We start from the raw sequence: 14,944 nt of genomic DNA on the forward strand, positions 1-14,944 counted from the left end.
CTCCAGTGTAACTATATCTTTTTTGGAATTGTAAAGAGTACACAGTTCTCAAGGAGGTGCAGGGCATCATGATATTTTCTGTTTTATTCACCATTCCCTTCCTAATAATTCCTAACATTGTTTGCTTTTTTGACTGCTGCAGCACACTAAGCCAACGATTTCACTGTATTATCCACTATGATGCCTAGATCTTTTTTTTCTGGGTGGTAGCTCCTAAGACAGAAACATAGAAACATAGATATGATGGCAGAAAAAGACCAATCGGCCCATCTAGTCTGCCCAGCAAGCTCCCACACTTATTTTCCCATACTTATCTGTTTCACCAACCACCAAGTTCAGGGCCCTTGTTGGTAACCGTTTGATTCAAATTTCCTGCCATCCCCTGTCATTGATGCAGAGAGTAATGTTGGAGTTGCATCAAAAGTGAGCATAAGGCTTAATGGTTAAGGATAGTAACCATGACATCAAGCAAGTTACCCCGATGCTTGTTTACCCAGACTGCACAGATCAGTGCCTTGTTGGATGTTGTCTGAATGTAAATCCTCTTTTCCACATTTCCCCCTGCCATTGAAGCAGAGAGCAACGCTGCATATGCATTCAAATTGATGTATCAGGCTTAATTGGTTTAAGGTAGTAACTGCCGTAATAAGCAAGCTATCCCCACTCTAATTTGTTTACCCAGATTGTGAAGTTCAGTCCTTGTTGGTTGTTATCTGAATGCAAATCCTCTTTTCCACATTTCCCCTTGCCATTGAAGCAGAGAGCAATGTTGGAGTTGCATTAACCGTGCGAAGGCTTATTGAGTAAGGGTAGTATCACCAGGTGCTAGCCTCCACTCCAGTAATCCACCCCCATAGCTCTTCTCTTCATTTCTATCCTCTAGCCTTTATAGATCCACAGTGTTTATCCCATGCCCCTTTGAAATCCTTCACAGTTTTAGTTTTCACTACTTCCTCTGGAAGGGTGTTCCAGGCATCCAACACCCTCTCCATGAAGAAATACTTCCTGACATTGGTTCTGAAGCTTCCTCCCTGGAGCTTCAAATCGTGGCCCCTAGTTCTACTGATTTTTTTCCAATGTAAAAGGTTTGTTGTTGACCATGAATCATTAAAACCTTTCAAGTTTGTAAGTCTTTATCATATCACCTGAAAGTCTGTATACCTGAAAGTCTGTATCATATCACCCCTGCTCCTCCTCTCCAGGGTGTACATATTTAGGTTCTTCAACCTCTCCTCATAAGTCATTTTATGTAGACCACCTTTTTGGTCGCCCTTCTCTGGACTGCCTCCATCCTGTCTCTGTCCCTTTGGAAATACGGTCTCCGGAACTGAACACAGTACTCCAGGTGAGGCCTCACCAAGACCTTGTACAAGGGGATCATGGAACCTAACATCGTGTAACTACAGCATAGGTTATTTTTCCCAATATGCATCACCTTGCACTTGTCCACATTAAATTTAAACAGTTGGAAATAGAATTAATATTCTGTCTTACTCTCAGTTGTATGGTATTCTTTTTCTTTTTGGTTATTAATTTGATTGCTCATGTACTGGATCTCCCTCTTTTGTTTTATAACAAGGGAAAGGAATTAATATGTTATGGGGAAATATCTATATGGGTGAAATATATGAATCCTGTTTCCTGATTTATGTTCAATGTTAAGTTGAATATGTAATATTGAAATTTGAAAATTAAAAATTAAAAAAAAAATTAATATTTGGATGCCCAATCTTCCAGTCTCACAAGGTCCTCCTGCAATTTATCACAATCCTCATGTGGTTTAACTACTCTGAATAAGTTTGTATCATCTGCAAATTTGATAACCTCACTCATCATATTCCTTTCCAGATCATTTATAAATATATTAAAAGGCACCAGTGCAAGTACAAGTCCCTGAGGCACTCTACTGTTTACCCTTTTCCACTGAGAAAATTGACCATTTAATCCTACTCTCTGTTTCCTGTCTTTTAACCAGTTTGCAATCCACGAAAGGACATCACTTCCTATCCCATGACTTTTTAGTTTCTCTCATTAGGGACTTTGTCAAACATCTTCTGAAAATCCAAATACACTACATCTACTGATTCACCTTTATTCACATGTTTTCCTAGCATGTAGCAGATGGACTCAGGACCAATGGGTATAGTGTACTACTGATAGCAGTTAGAGATGGATCAGATTTCAATCTGATGTCAGCCCTAGTACATATACCCCTGCAGGAAGTGCAGCTCTTCAGTATTTTTCGTCTCCATAGCAGTTAGGGACTATCTGCATGCTTTCACAGCGAGAGAACAAATTCAATGGAGAAAACCCAAGAAAATAAGATTCTTACCTCTACAGATGAGCCCCGCTCTTCTGTGGTGACACCCTCGGGTCCCTCCCCCAGTTGAGAATTCCCGAGGTGATTTCCGTGGTCCCTCGGAGGTAAGGCTCGGTCCGGCGGCCGACTCGCGGCGGGGATCTAGCCCCCGATCTCGGGCGCGGCTGAGAGGCAGCGGGTGCTACCTCGAGCGCAGCGGTGAAGGTATTTGCCCTCTCCCCCCACAGCCGGCGACCGCCCGGAACAAAACTGGGAAATGCCGAAGACAAGGTAAGGTAGAAATCTTCTTTAAACACTCCGGTCTCCGAAGTTCGAGGTGTCGCACAGGTCGCCGGCCGGGACCTGTGCCACCGGGTTGATCCGCCCCAGTAGAGCTAGGCCCCGGTAAGATCTAAGAGTCCTCCCACGTGGAGACCCTCTGAGGTGGTCACCATCTTGCCCGCGTGGTCGCCATCAACATTGACTCTGTTTGCTGCCCCGTTCGCCGCTTCGACCCGTGCGCACAAAGGGCGAGCCAGGCGCACAAAATTATTGTGCCCACAACTTCGCACGCACAAGTACTGTGCGTATAAGTTGCGCGTGCCACGTGCTTATGGGCCGGGCACATATCTACTACTTGTACGCACACTTGCGTGCACATCCTAAGCGCACACTCTTTCACGTGCACATAGTCCAAGCCCGGAGCGCATAACAGACTTACGTGCCTACAGCCATGGCACCACCGGAAAAGGAGCTCAAGGCTCAGGGCCTCTGCCCAGCATGCCACATCCGAGCTGCACAACACGAACAGGCCGACGCCCTGTGTATCCAGTGCGAGGAGGCCCTAGGGGATCCAGCCCAAGGCCAGTCCCATACGAGACTGAGTGCTAGCTCCTCAGTGAGTACTCCGGACCTAGCAAATTCCATAGGGGACACAGCGCCCCCTAGCTTGGACCCAGCATCTATCTCCTGGGTGGAATTCTTCAAAGGCCTGCACACCTTCATCCACATGCAAACGGAGCATCCGATAACAAGGCCACAGCCCTCACCTGAGGATCTTTACATCCCATGCCCCTCTATGCCCACAGAAGGGAATCCCCCACCCAGAAGCCCCATCTACGGGGACACGGACAACTCAGAGGAGGAATCAGAACCCCTGGAGGAGGGCAACTCCGTCCAGGGACAGAGCCTCACCGGACCATGAGACACTTCTTCACCAAGGACGAACTTCCAGACCTGGTCACCCACAGCCTGAAGGAACTTGCTATGCCAGGCACAAGTGCCTCGGGGGAACCTAAGACAAATCCCCTGCTAGAGAGACTCCATCAGACCTCCCGCCATTTCCTGTTCAACAGCTAATTGACCTGGAGTGGATTGCTCCAGAATCCACGTTCAAAGGGACACGGGCTATGGCAGCCATGTACCCTCTGGATCCGGCAGCCAAAGACCTTCTGACATGCCCAAAAGTGGATGCCATGGTCTGCGCGGTCTCGAAGCACACTACGATCCCTGTGGAGGGAGGGCAGCACTAAAAGATGCACAAGACAGACATCTGGAATCCATCCTTAAACAGTCCTTTGATGTTGCCGCTATGACCCTGCAAATAGCGGCCTGCTACACCGTTGTGACACTGGCCTGCCTTTCACAGACCAGGAGCAACACCCCTGGGGAACCATGGAACCAGGAGTATCATTCCTTGCGGATGCTGCTTCCGATCTGGTGCGCACCGCAGCTAGAGGAGTGTCATCAGCTGTGGCAGCCAGGAGGCAACTCTGGCTCCAAAACTGGTCAGCCGACGCGTCTTCCAAAACAAGACTCACAAGGATGCCCTTCAAGGGATCCCTCCTGTTCGGCAGCGAATTAGAGAAACTGGCTAACAAATGGGGAGAGTCCCCACTACCGCGGCTACCGGAGGACAGGATCAAGAAAAACCAGCGACCCTTCCCCCGATCCTCCAGGGACAGAGGTTCACAGCGCTTCAATCCATACAGAAACACTTATCAAGCGCCCCGTCCTACAGGCAGGAACCAGTCCTTTTGGAGCAAGCACAACAAAAGGGGAACCAGTTCGGGTCCAGGCCCCAGCCGCACCCCACAATGAGATTCAGCCGACCTGTCCAAAGGAAGAAGCCATAGGGGGCAGACTTGCCCTATTCTACCAAAGAAGGGTTGAGATAACTTCGGACAAGTGGGTCCTAACCATCATTCGAGAGGGATATTTCCTGGACTTCCTCCGAACACCTCTGGACAAGTTTGTGGAATCCCCCTGCCACGACCCCTCCAAGAGAGTGGCAGTGGAAGCTACACTAACCAGATTTCTGGCCCTCGAGGCCATAACCCCAGTACCTCAACAGCAAATAAATACGGGGCATTATTCCATTTATTTTATCGTCCCCAAGAAAGAGGGAACGTTCAGGCCCATCCTGGACCTCAAGTCGGTCAACCGCCATCTGAGGATCCCCCGCTTCCGCATGGAAACCCTACGCTCCGTAATAAGGGCGAAACAACCGGGAGAGTTTCTCACATCCCTAGATCTGTCGGAAGCCTACCTACACATTCCGATCCACCAAGAACATCAGCGCTTCCTTCGCTTCAAAATCCTGGATCGTCACTATCAGTTCCGGGCCTTACCCTTCGGGTTAGCCACAGCACCCCGGACATTCACCAAGAACATAGTTGTCGTGGCAGCAACACTGAGGAAGGAAGGAATCCTCATACACCCTTACCTAGACGATTGGCTGATCAGGGCGAAATCCCCAGAGGAAAGTCTCCAGGCAACCAACAGAGTCAAAACTCTACTGGAGAGCCTCGGATGGGTGATCAACACAAACAAGAGCTGTCTGCAGCCCTCACAGTCTCTAGAATACTTAGGAGTCCGATTCGACACCAAAGAAGACAAGTCATCCTGACACCGACAAGGAGATCAAAACTGATGCACCTGTTGTGAACACTGCTGAGCGACCCTCGCCCCACAGCATGGGATTACCTACAAGTCCTCGGCCTCATGGCATCCACACTGGAAGTAGTGCCATAGGCACGAGCTCACATGAGACCCCTACAGTGCTCACTTCTATCGCAATGGAATCCACTGTCCCAGAACTACACTGTACGTCTACAGCTCCTGGGCAGAGTTCGGACCCAACTATGATGGTAGCTACAAGACGGCCACCTGAGGCGGGGAACAAGATTATCCTCACCGACCTGGATCCTACTCACCACGGATGCCAGCCTACGAGGATGGGAAGCACACTGCGAAGAGTTAACCGCCCAAGGGCAGTGGAACACAGAAGAGTTGGGATGGAACATCAATCGCCTAGAAGCTCGGGCAGTCAGACTTGCCTGCCTATGTTTCGGTCAAGACTCAGAGACAAAGCGGTCAGAGTAATGTCGGACAATGCCACAACAGTGGCCTACATCAATTGTCAGGGAGGAACCAGAAGCCAACAGGTCTCTATGGAAATAGACCCCCTAATGTCGTGGACGGAAGCGAATCTCCAGGAGATCTCGGCTGTCCACATCGCCGGGAAAGACAACATCGCGGCGGATTACCTCAGCAGAGAAAATCTAGACCCAGGAGAATGGCAGCTGTTGACCACAGCCTTCCAACTGATAGTGAAACAGTGGGGAACGCCAACCATGGACCTTCTGGCAAACTGGTCCAATGCCCAAGTACCCAGCTACTTCAGCTGCAGGCGGGAACCTCAGTCCCAAGGGATCGACACCCTGGTGCAGACCTGGCCACAGGTGACTCTGTTATACGCCTTCCCACCGTGGCCCCTATTAGGCACAATCATTCACAAGATAGAACGACACAGGGGACCAGTACTTATTTATTTATTTATTTAGCACTTTTATATACCGACTTTCCAATAACAGAATTACTGATCAATTCGGTTTACATTCTAAACAAAAACAATGACAAGTACATGTCTTACAATGAACAGGTAGATAGAACTTGGATAGAGATATTATGGGGTTAACAACATAAAGTAAATGATACGGAGCCTAATGTAGGCTAAAGTAACAGGTGAAGGGTATAGGGCTGGGTTTTGATTTTAGACTGCCAAGGATTCGAAGTTGACCTGAGAATTCTTTGGGGGGTTCTAGGGAGTTCTAGAGATGACCCATATAGTTCTTGTGGCCCCGGACTGGCCAAGAAGACCGTGGTACGCAGACATGCGAAGATTACTGACAGGGATACCCCTGCCACTACCACCACACAGAGACCTGCTTCAACAAGGGACAATCTTCCACGAGGATCCAGCTCGATTCTCTCTTATGGTCTGGCCATTGAGAGGGCTCGCCTGAGGAAAAGCGGATACTTGGGGCAGTAATTGACACCCTGCTCCGAGCACGCAAGTTCTCCACATCTCTAACATACATAAGAATTTGGAGAGTATTTGAAGCCAGGGGCGAGGACCACAACATCATACCTCGCTCAGTCAAAATTCCGGCGGTCTTGGAATTCCTACAGGATGGCCTGCAGAAAGGATTGTCCCTCAACTCCATCAAGGTACAAGTGGCTGCATTGTCATGCTACAGAACCAAGAGCGAGAGCGACAGCATAGCCTCTCACCCGGATGTTTCCCACTTCCTGAAAGGAGTCAAACACATCCAGAGTGGCCAGTACCCTTTTGGAACCTCAACTTGGTCCTGGACTTCTTAGCAGGAGCCTCTTTCAGACCTCTCCGTGGCCTGTCTCTCCGACAATTAACATTGAAGACAGCCTTCCTGCTGGCAGTCTGTTCAGCCCGTCGCATATCCGAGCTACAAGCACTGTCCTGCCGTGAACCATTCCTCAGGCTCACCCCCAGGATCATCCAGCTACGCACGGTTCCCTCATTCCTCCCCAAAGTGGTGTCTCACTTCCACCTCAATCAAACCATCTCGCTACCATCACCAGATGAGCATAGGAACTCGGAGGAGGCTCGAAGTCTACACCACCTCGACATAAGAAGACTCCTATCCAGATACCTGGAAATGTCGGAACCCGTACAAAAAACGGACCACCTATTCGTCCTCCATAGCGGGAAGAGACAAGGAGAAGCGGCCTCGCAAACAACCATAGCCCGCTGGATCAAAGAAGTCATCAAGGAAGCCTATGTTGAAGCAGGCAAGCCGCCGCCTCTACAAGTCAAGGCCCATTCTACTAGAGCCCAGGCAGTGTCCTGGGCAGAAACCAAGATGCTGTCACCCGCCGAGATCTGCAGGGCGGCGACATGGTCCTCTGTCCACACCTTTACTAGGTTCTACCAGGTGGATGTTCAGACTCGGGAGGACACGGCATTTAAAAGGGCAGTACTAAGTGGGTCACTGGCAGCCTCCCACCCGGTTCGGGAGTAGCTTTTATACATCCCATTGGTCCTGAGTCCATCTGCTACACGCTAGGAAATGGAGAAATTACTTACCTGATAATTTCGTTTTCCTTAGTGTAGACAGATGGACTCAGCATCCCACCCACGGCTGCCGTTACTTATGGTATTCCTGGGAGACATCCCTGGGAGCGAGTGATTCAAGGGTAAGCCATGCTTCCTTCATCTAGGGCATCCACCCTACCGGGTGTTGATGTTTCTCGGTTGAGGGCACTGGCGGTCTCCAGCTATAGCCAACTCAACTAGTTCAAATTAATCAAGTTAACCAAATTATAAAGTTACTAAAGTTTTTCAAGTTATGAAGTTATTCAAGTTATTTAAGTTAGTCAGTCACACATATAGTCACATAAAGTCACTTTACCCTCCATTGCCTCAGGTACAAAAACTTAGATTGTAAGCCCTCTGGGGATAGAGAAATACCTACAGTACCTGAATGTAAACCGGTGTGATATCTCAACTGAGATCGAATGTCGGTATATAAAAATAATAAATAAATAATAAAATAAATAAATACATATATCCACAATGCTTTTCGAGGAGAATACTGAAGAGCTGCACTTCCTGCAGGGGTATATGTACCAGGGCTGACATCAGATTGAAATCTGATCCGTCTCCAACTGCTATCAGGAGCACACTATACCCATTGGTCCTGAGTCCATCTGTCTACACTAAGGAAAACGAAATTATCAGGTAAGTAATTTCTCCATTATTAATCCCTTCAAAAGACACACCTCTCTCAACATGAGAAAATCCACACAGGAGAGAAACCTTGCTCATGTTCTAAATGTGGAAAATGTTTTGTTAGCAAAACAGTCTCTCACAGCATGAGAAAATCCACACAGACACCAGCAAGAAATGAAGAAACAGAAGAGTTTAATGGAGATTTGTATGAAGATCCCGTAGAGCATAAAAGAGATGCAGAAAAGTTACCCAGCATCAAGGGGAATATAGAACATGCAAACATCAAAACTATGGAATGGCCTGAAGTTATAATGGTTGATCTGACAACCAGGTTAAAACAATCGTCAAGTTGGAAGTGCCCTGGCCCTGATTGTGTGCCTAACGTTTGGCTCAAATATTTGACCTCTCTTCATCAAGATGTGGCTAACTGCAAAAATCAATTAATCAGAACGCCAGAGTTTATTCCACATTGACTAATAACAGGAAGCATGCTTCTCCTGCCAAAGGGAGAGCCAAATATTATCCCAAATAACTGTCAACCAGTAAGAACATAAGAAATTGCCATGCTGGGTCAGACCAAGGGTCCATCAAGCCCAGCATCCTGTTTCCAACAGAGGCCAAACCAGGCCACAAGAACCTGGCAGTAACCTGCTTGCCTGCGGTATGTAAGGTGTTCACTGCAGTCGATGCGGGTAGAAAATATCAGCACATTGATTCTAATAACATCTTGGCAACAGAACAGAAAGGGGAAAGCAGAGATCAGACTTCTGAGTATGGCTGCTTGCTAGGTGGATGCATGGGGAAAGTGTTCCTCTCAAGCTTCTCACAAAGCTGCAACCCGAGCCACTTGTAGCCTTTATGAAGCTTGGTAAAGCAGTGTATGGCTTACCGGTGCAGTTTGGTGACCAAGGGACAGAGATTCGCTGCTAGGGGGATGGAGGTGTGAGCGTCAAGCTGGCGAGGAGCATTCAAGAAAAAATAAATCGAGTGAGGCCTCTACTGTGCCTAGCACAAATGTAGAAAATCCCGGGGCAGTAATGTCTGCAGAAATGCTTCAGTTAATCACGAGAACAGTCTCTGATGATTTTGATGAACGGCACTTGGCAATGGATGATATTGAGGAGGGGCTAGAATCTCATATTAAACGCATGGATGCTGCAGAGCTAAGAATTGCTGAGCAAGATCATGAGACACAGGCTGAAAAAAAGTTATGTGAACTATAGGCTTCCAATACTCCATTGATGGAACAACTCGATGACCAAGAAAATCGAAGAAATCATTTGAGAATTATTGGTTTTTCAGAATCTGTGGAAGAAAGTGAACTGTCAGATTTTGTTGAGACTTCGTTACCACTGATGGTTTCTCGATCATTTGTTCCATGTTCCATGTATTTGGTTTCTCGATCATGTTCCATGTATGTTCCATGTAAACCGCCTTCCCGGCGATAGTTTTCTCTGTTAATTGTGAACCGGAGTGATATGTATTGTATACAGGAACTTCCGGTATATAAAAACCTAAAAATAAATAAATAAATAAATTTGTGGGTCCTTGTTGGGATACTAAAGGGAGACCTTGGCCGATGTTTGCCTGTATTTTAAATTTTTTATCAATACTGCATGATAACCAGTTCCAATATTTTATTTTATTTTGTATTTTAAATTGGGCACACAAGGTTAAGATGATGCAATCGTTTCATAAAATGACCAGGGACGAGAATGACTAGGAAAAGAAGAAGCCCAATCTCGCGGGAAATAAGCGAGGTTGGCAACACGGGGGTGTGTGGCTGTATCACTCCCCCGCCCCTTTACTTAATGTACTTTTACTTTCTCTTTCTTTACTTTTCTTTCTAATTTCGTTTTGCTTTCTTTCTCTCTATTTTTTTCCCTCTCTCGCGTGCCCGGCTGATGACGACATCGCCGGGCGCCAGGGCAGCAGCGCCGTTCCGAGCGGCGGTTGGAGACGTCATCGCCGGACGCCGTTCCGTTCCTTCCATTTCCTGCTGGAGGCCCAGGACTGACCCCTTCCCTGCATTTCTTGGTTGTGCTGTGGGGCCATTCAGCAGGGTCTGCTGGGTGCCAGAGGCAAACACTCAGTCCTTCCATTTCCTGCTGGAGGCCCAGGACTGACCCCTTCCCTGCATTTCTGGGTTGTGCTGTGGGGCCATTCAGCAGGGTCTGCTGGGTGCCAGAGGCAAACACTCAGTCCTTCCATTTCCTGCTGGATGCCCAGGACTGACCCCTTCCCTGCATTTCTTGGTTGTGCTGTGGGGCCATTCAGCAGGGTCTGCTGGGTGCCAGAGGCAAACACTCAGTCCTTCCATTTCCTGCTGGAGGTCCAGGACTGACCCCTTCCCTGCATTTCTTGGTTGTGCTGTGGGGCCATTCAGCAGGGTCTGCTGGGTGCCAGAGGCAAACACTCAGTCCTTCCATTTCCTGTTGGAGGCCCAGGACTGACCCCTTCCCTGCATTTCTTGGTTGTGCTGTGGGGCCATTCAGCAGGGTCTGCTGGGTGCCAGAGACAAACACTCAGTCCTTCCATTTCCTGCTGGAGGCCCAGGACTGACCCCTTCCCTGCATTTCTTGGTTGTGCTGTGGGGCCATTCAGCAGGGTCTGCTGGGTGCCAGAGGCAAACACTCAGTCCTTCCATTTCCTGCTGGGGGCCCAGGACTGACCCCTTCCCTGCATTTCTTGGTTGTGCTGTGGGGACCATTCAGCAGGGTCTGCTGGGTGCCAGAGACAAACACTCAGTCCTTCCATTTCCTGCTGGAGGCACAGGACTGACCCCTTCCCTGCATTTCTTGGTTGTGCTGTGGGGCCATTCAGCAGGGTCTGCTGGGTGCCAGAGGCAAACACTCAGTCCTTCCATTTCCTGTTGGAGGCCCAGGACTGACCCCTTCCCTGCATTTCTTGGTTGTGCTGTGGGGCCATTCAGCAGGGTCTGCTGGGTGCCAGAGACAAACACTCAGTCCTTCCATTTCCTGCTGGGGGCCCAGGACTGACCCCTTCCCTGCATTTCTTGGTTGTGCTGTGGGGCCATTCAGCAGGGTCTGCTGGGAGCCAGAGACAAACACTCAGTCCTTCCATTTCCTGCTGGAGGCCCAGGACTGACCCCTTCCCTGCATTTCTTGGTTGTGCTGTGGGGCCATTCAGCAGGGTCTGCTGGGTGCCAGAGACAAACACTCAGTCCTTCCATTTCCTGCTGGAGGCCCAGGACCGACCCCTTCCCCTCTGTTCCAGCCTATACAGGGAGGGGCATCAGGACAGAGAGCTTGCCCTCTGCTTCCACTTGTCTGGAAGGGTCTAACAGGATGATGAGGAACTAAAATGAAGGTTATTTTTCCCTATGTGACCAGGGACGAGAATGACTAGGAAAAGAAGAAGCCCAATCTCGCGGGAAATAAGCGAGGTTGGCAACACGGGGGGGGGGGTGGCTGTATCACTCCCCCGCCCCTTTACTTAATGTACTTTTACTTTCTCTTTCTTTACTTTTCTTTCTAATTTCGTTTTGCTTTCTTTCTCTTTTTTTTTCCCCCTCTCTCGCGTGCCCGGCTGATGACGTCATCGCCGGGCGCCAGCGCCGTTCCGAGCGGCGGTTGGAGACGTCATCGCCGGACGCCGTTCCGAGCGGCGGTTGGAGACGTCATCGCCAGGGCAGCAGGGCCGGGCGCCGTTCCGAGCGGCGGTTGATGACGTCGGCGCCTCTCCTCAGTCCTCACCCTCGACGCTGTTAAAGTGAAAGTGAAGCGGCAGCGCGCGGCCGGAGCCGCCTCCTTCGTCGGCTGAGTGACCGTCGCTGCTCAGGTAAAACTCTTCTTGTTTTTACCTCCTCAGCCGGCCCTGCCCCGCTCTTTCTCTGGCTTTTTAGAGATGGGGGGATGGCTAGAACTGCCCTCGCGACTGGAGATAGAGCGGAGAATAGAAGGGGCGACCGGAATGGTAAAGCGGGAGAAGGCCTCCTCGGCTGGGGGGTAACGTTAACGAATGGAGGGGAGCGGGTGAATGTCAAGCGGGAGTTTTACTCGCTCAATCGTGCAACGAAGAGAGAGGACGCGTCATGAAGTTACGAAGCAGCGCGTTGAAAAGAAATTGTAGAAATTTTTTTCCCTTATTAATTTGTGGAGTTTATGGCGAGAGAATGCGCCGACGGCGGCCTAATCCCGTCTTGCGCGCGTTCACGGAGGAAAAGTTCCTCCGCGGTTATTAAGCGGGCAGACCTCGAGGAAAGCCGCCGCCTGCCTGTGGGGGCGAAGTGCATGGGGCCTGCCGCCCCCCCCCCCCCGTGCAGGCTCCCGGGAGCGGGGAAACCCGAGACGGGAGCCCGGCCCGGACCCAGCGCGGCAGCAGCAGCAGCTCTTCCCTTCTTAAGATGCAATGGAGCGATAGAGAGACTTTATGCTAGAAGCACAGAAAATTACACAGTGAACACAAAGAGGCGGTGAAACAATTTCTGTTCTTTATTTTAGGAGCCTGCAAGTACGGGTGTCATAAGCAGGCCCGGCCACAAAGCAAAAACAACGTATCCTTTTACTCCTCCCCATCTCAGGATCCTCAGCCCATCCAAGGCCTTCATTTATTTATTTATTTTATTTTATTTATTTAAGAAATGTTTTATGCCGATATTAGTCGAAACATCATATCGGTTTACAGTGGAACAAAAGAATGGAAAATACATAGAACCAATAGAAAGTATGGAAGGAGCAAAAAACCGGGTACATAAGGCAACATGATAAAAAGCAAATGCAATGTAAATAAAGCAATTAAAACAATTAGAAAATGCAATTGATTAAATTAAGTTAAAATTAAAATAACATTTCAGTGTTATCTCTGCTTCAGGCATTTTCTCATGCATCTCAAACTTTCCATTTTCCTTATTTTGCTTAACCAACATATTCCAATGCCAGGTATCAACTTTCAATTTTAACCTATTGTTTCTGTGCCCTCTTCATGTCTGCCTACGTGCTGCTCTTAAATGGCTATTTTTCTTTGTTGTTTTCAATGCTATGAGAGAGTCTTATTTCTCTGGTTAGTTTAGTTCAGCTATGAGAATCTTTTTGTTAAAAATCAGTTAGGAGGAATGGGGGGGGGAGATTCATCCTTACACATTCCTTTCCTTGTGCTGGCCTTGGCACAAAGTATTATGCTGTATTGTGTTTCTCAGCAAGAAAGGGGAAGGGGGGGAGAGAAGGGGAGCTGGTTAGGCTTTAGCAACTCAGCCTGCTACAGCTAGAAATTTCTAAACATCTCTAATATAATAAAGGAATATAATTCTACTTCTATATTATATTTACCATCTGAAATAGCAACACTAGTGAGCCCTAGCTCACAGTTATGAGGGCCATATTCAGAAGCATGTAGCCAGATAGCTCACACGTTATCCCGCTAAATGGAGATTTGGCTATTTATCTGGCTAGAATTTAGGGGTGTTCTGGGATTGGAGGAGTTGTTAGCCAGATAAAGTTATCCAGCTATTCAGAGGTAGTTGGATAACTTTTTTTTTTTTTAATTTAATCTTTATTAACCATATAATAGCATACAAATCCAGCCAACGTAAGCATGGCCAATACATAGTAAAGAAATTTGACATAGAACAAGCCATCTGTTCTTTTTCATTCTTCATAACCAGCCTAAAACTTTTACAAAAAATTCCCACCCAACTCCCCTTCCCCTGATGCTTCTATTCATGAATTACAGTGTGGATTATTTTTCCCTATGTGCATCACTTTTCACTTATCCACCTATCTGCTATTTAGAAGATCTGTGAAATAACATTTTTTATGTATTTAAAAAAAAATAATTCAGAGTCCTTAAGCAAAAGAATCACTGAGGGAAGTTATGAAGAAAAATAACTCATTTGTTAAAACTCCATTAGAAATGACTGCAGTCCTCTGTTCACTGGAATAGCTCACGGAAATAAAACAAACATCCCTGTATCGTACTCAACTTGTTACCTCATTAAGCAGGGGTGTTGTAATTCTGAACTCTCCAGATTAAGAAAGAAAAATATATTGAAGGGAAGATAGAGCTCTCAGTTTTTCACTAAATGGAAGTCTAGGTGCCATTACATTAAAAGTGATGGAACATTTCCTGACTATAAAAGCAGCATCACCAGAAAGTCCCATTCCTGCCCTTTCAAAAAAAAAACCTCCTGTAACCTCATCCTGGGAGGCGGGCTGCACTCTGATGGGGCCATAAACTTATTTATAACTATTTTCACGTAGATAAGCATCTGAATTAGCCATGTTGTCTGGGTACGTCTTCCATGCCACTAGGTGGCGGAGCTCTCTAAGTTTAGTAAAATCTTTCAGCTTGGAGCTCACTCCTGCATGTTGCCAGGATTGCCTCGGGCTCCTCAGTCAGTTTTTTTCCGTGTGACAGTTGACCTCGCGGAGCTCCTCTCTCCTGAGAGAAACTGAAATTGTGAGGAAAAAGTTTAAAGAAAAGATCAGAAAAGCAGCAGTTTTAACATATCTGATATCTGCTGAGCTATGCCTTGTCCAGGTTTTAAATTTTGCTCGTGTGGCAAAATTGTCGGCCACAGATGGCCACTCATCATGTTACCTGTGTCTCGGACCCCAAAGTGATCAAAAGAACTG

The 14,944-nt window shown here is 47.9% G+C and overlaps 1 protein-coding gene across 4 annotated transcripts in view; it reads left to right on the forward strand.

Annotated features, from left to right (window-relative positions):
* Positions 1-11,845: 11,845 nt before the first annotated feature.
* The window catches only part of LOC115083514 (cytoplasmic tRNA 2-thiolation protein 1-like), a 101,998-nt gene continuing 98,899 nt past the window's right edge, over positions 11,846-14,944 (forward strand). Inside the window, exons 1-2 of one of the 4 annotated variants that reach the window (XM_029587385.1) lie at positions 11,861-12,152; positions 12,815-13,060. In XM_029587385.1, the coding sequence (XP_029443245.1) occupies positions 12,955-13,060 (106 nt within the window). In that variant the 5' untranslated portion in view covers positions 11,861-12,152; positions 12,815-12,954. Of the gene's footprint in view, positions 12,153-12,814; positions 13,061-14,944 lie in introns of all 4 variants that reach the window. The other 3 variants (XM_029587388.1, XM_029587387.1, XM_029587386.1) reach the window with 3 other exon arrangements.

This window comes from Rhinatrema bivittatum, chromosome 2, assembly GCF_901001135.1.
Source record: "Rhinatrema bivittatum chromosome 2, aRhiBiv1.1, whole genome shotgun sequence".
NCBI lineage: Eukaryota > Metazoa > Chordata > Amphibia > Gymnophiona > Rhinatrematidae > Rhinatrema > Rhinatrema bivittatum.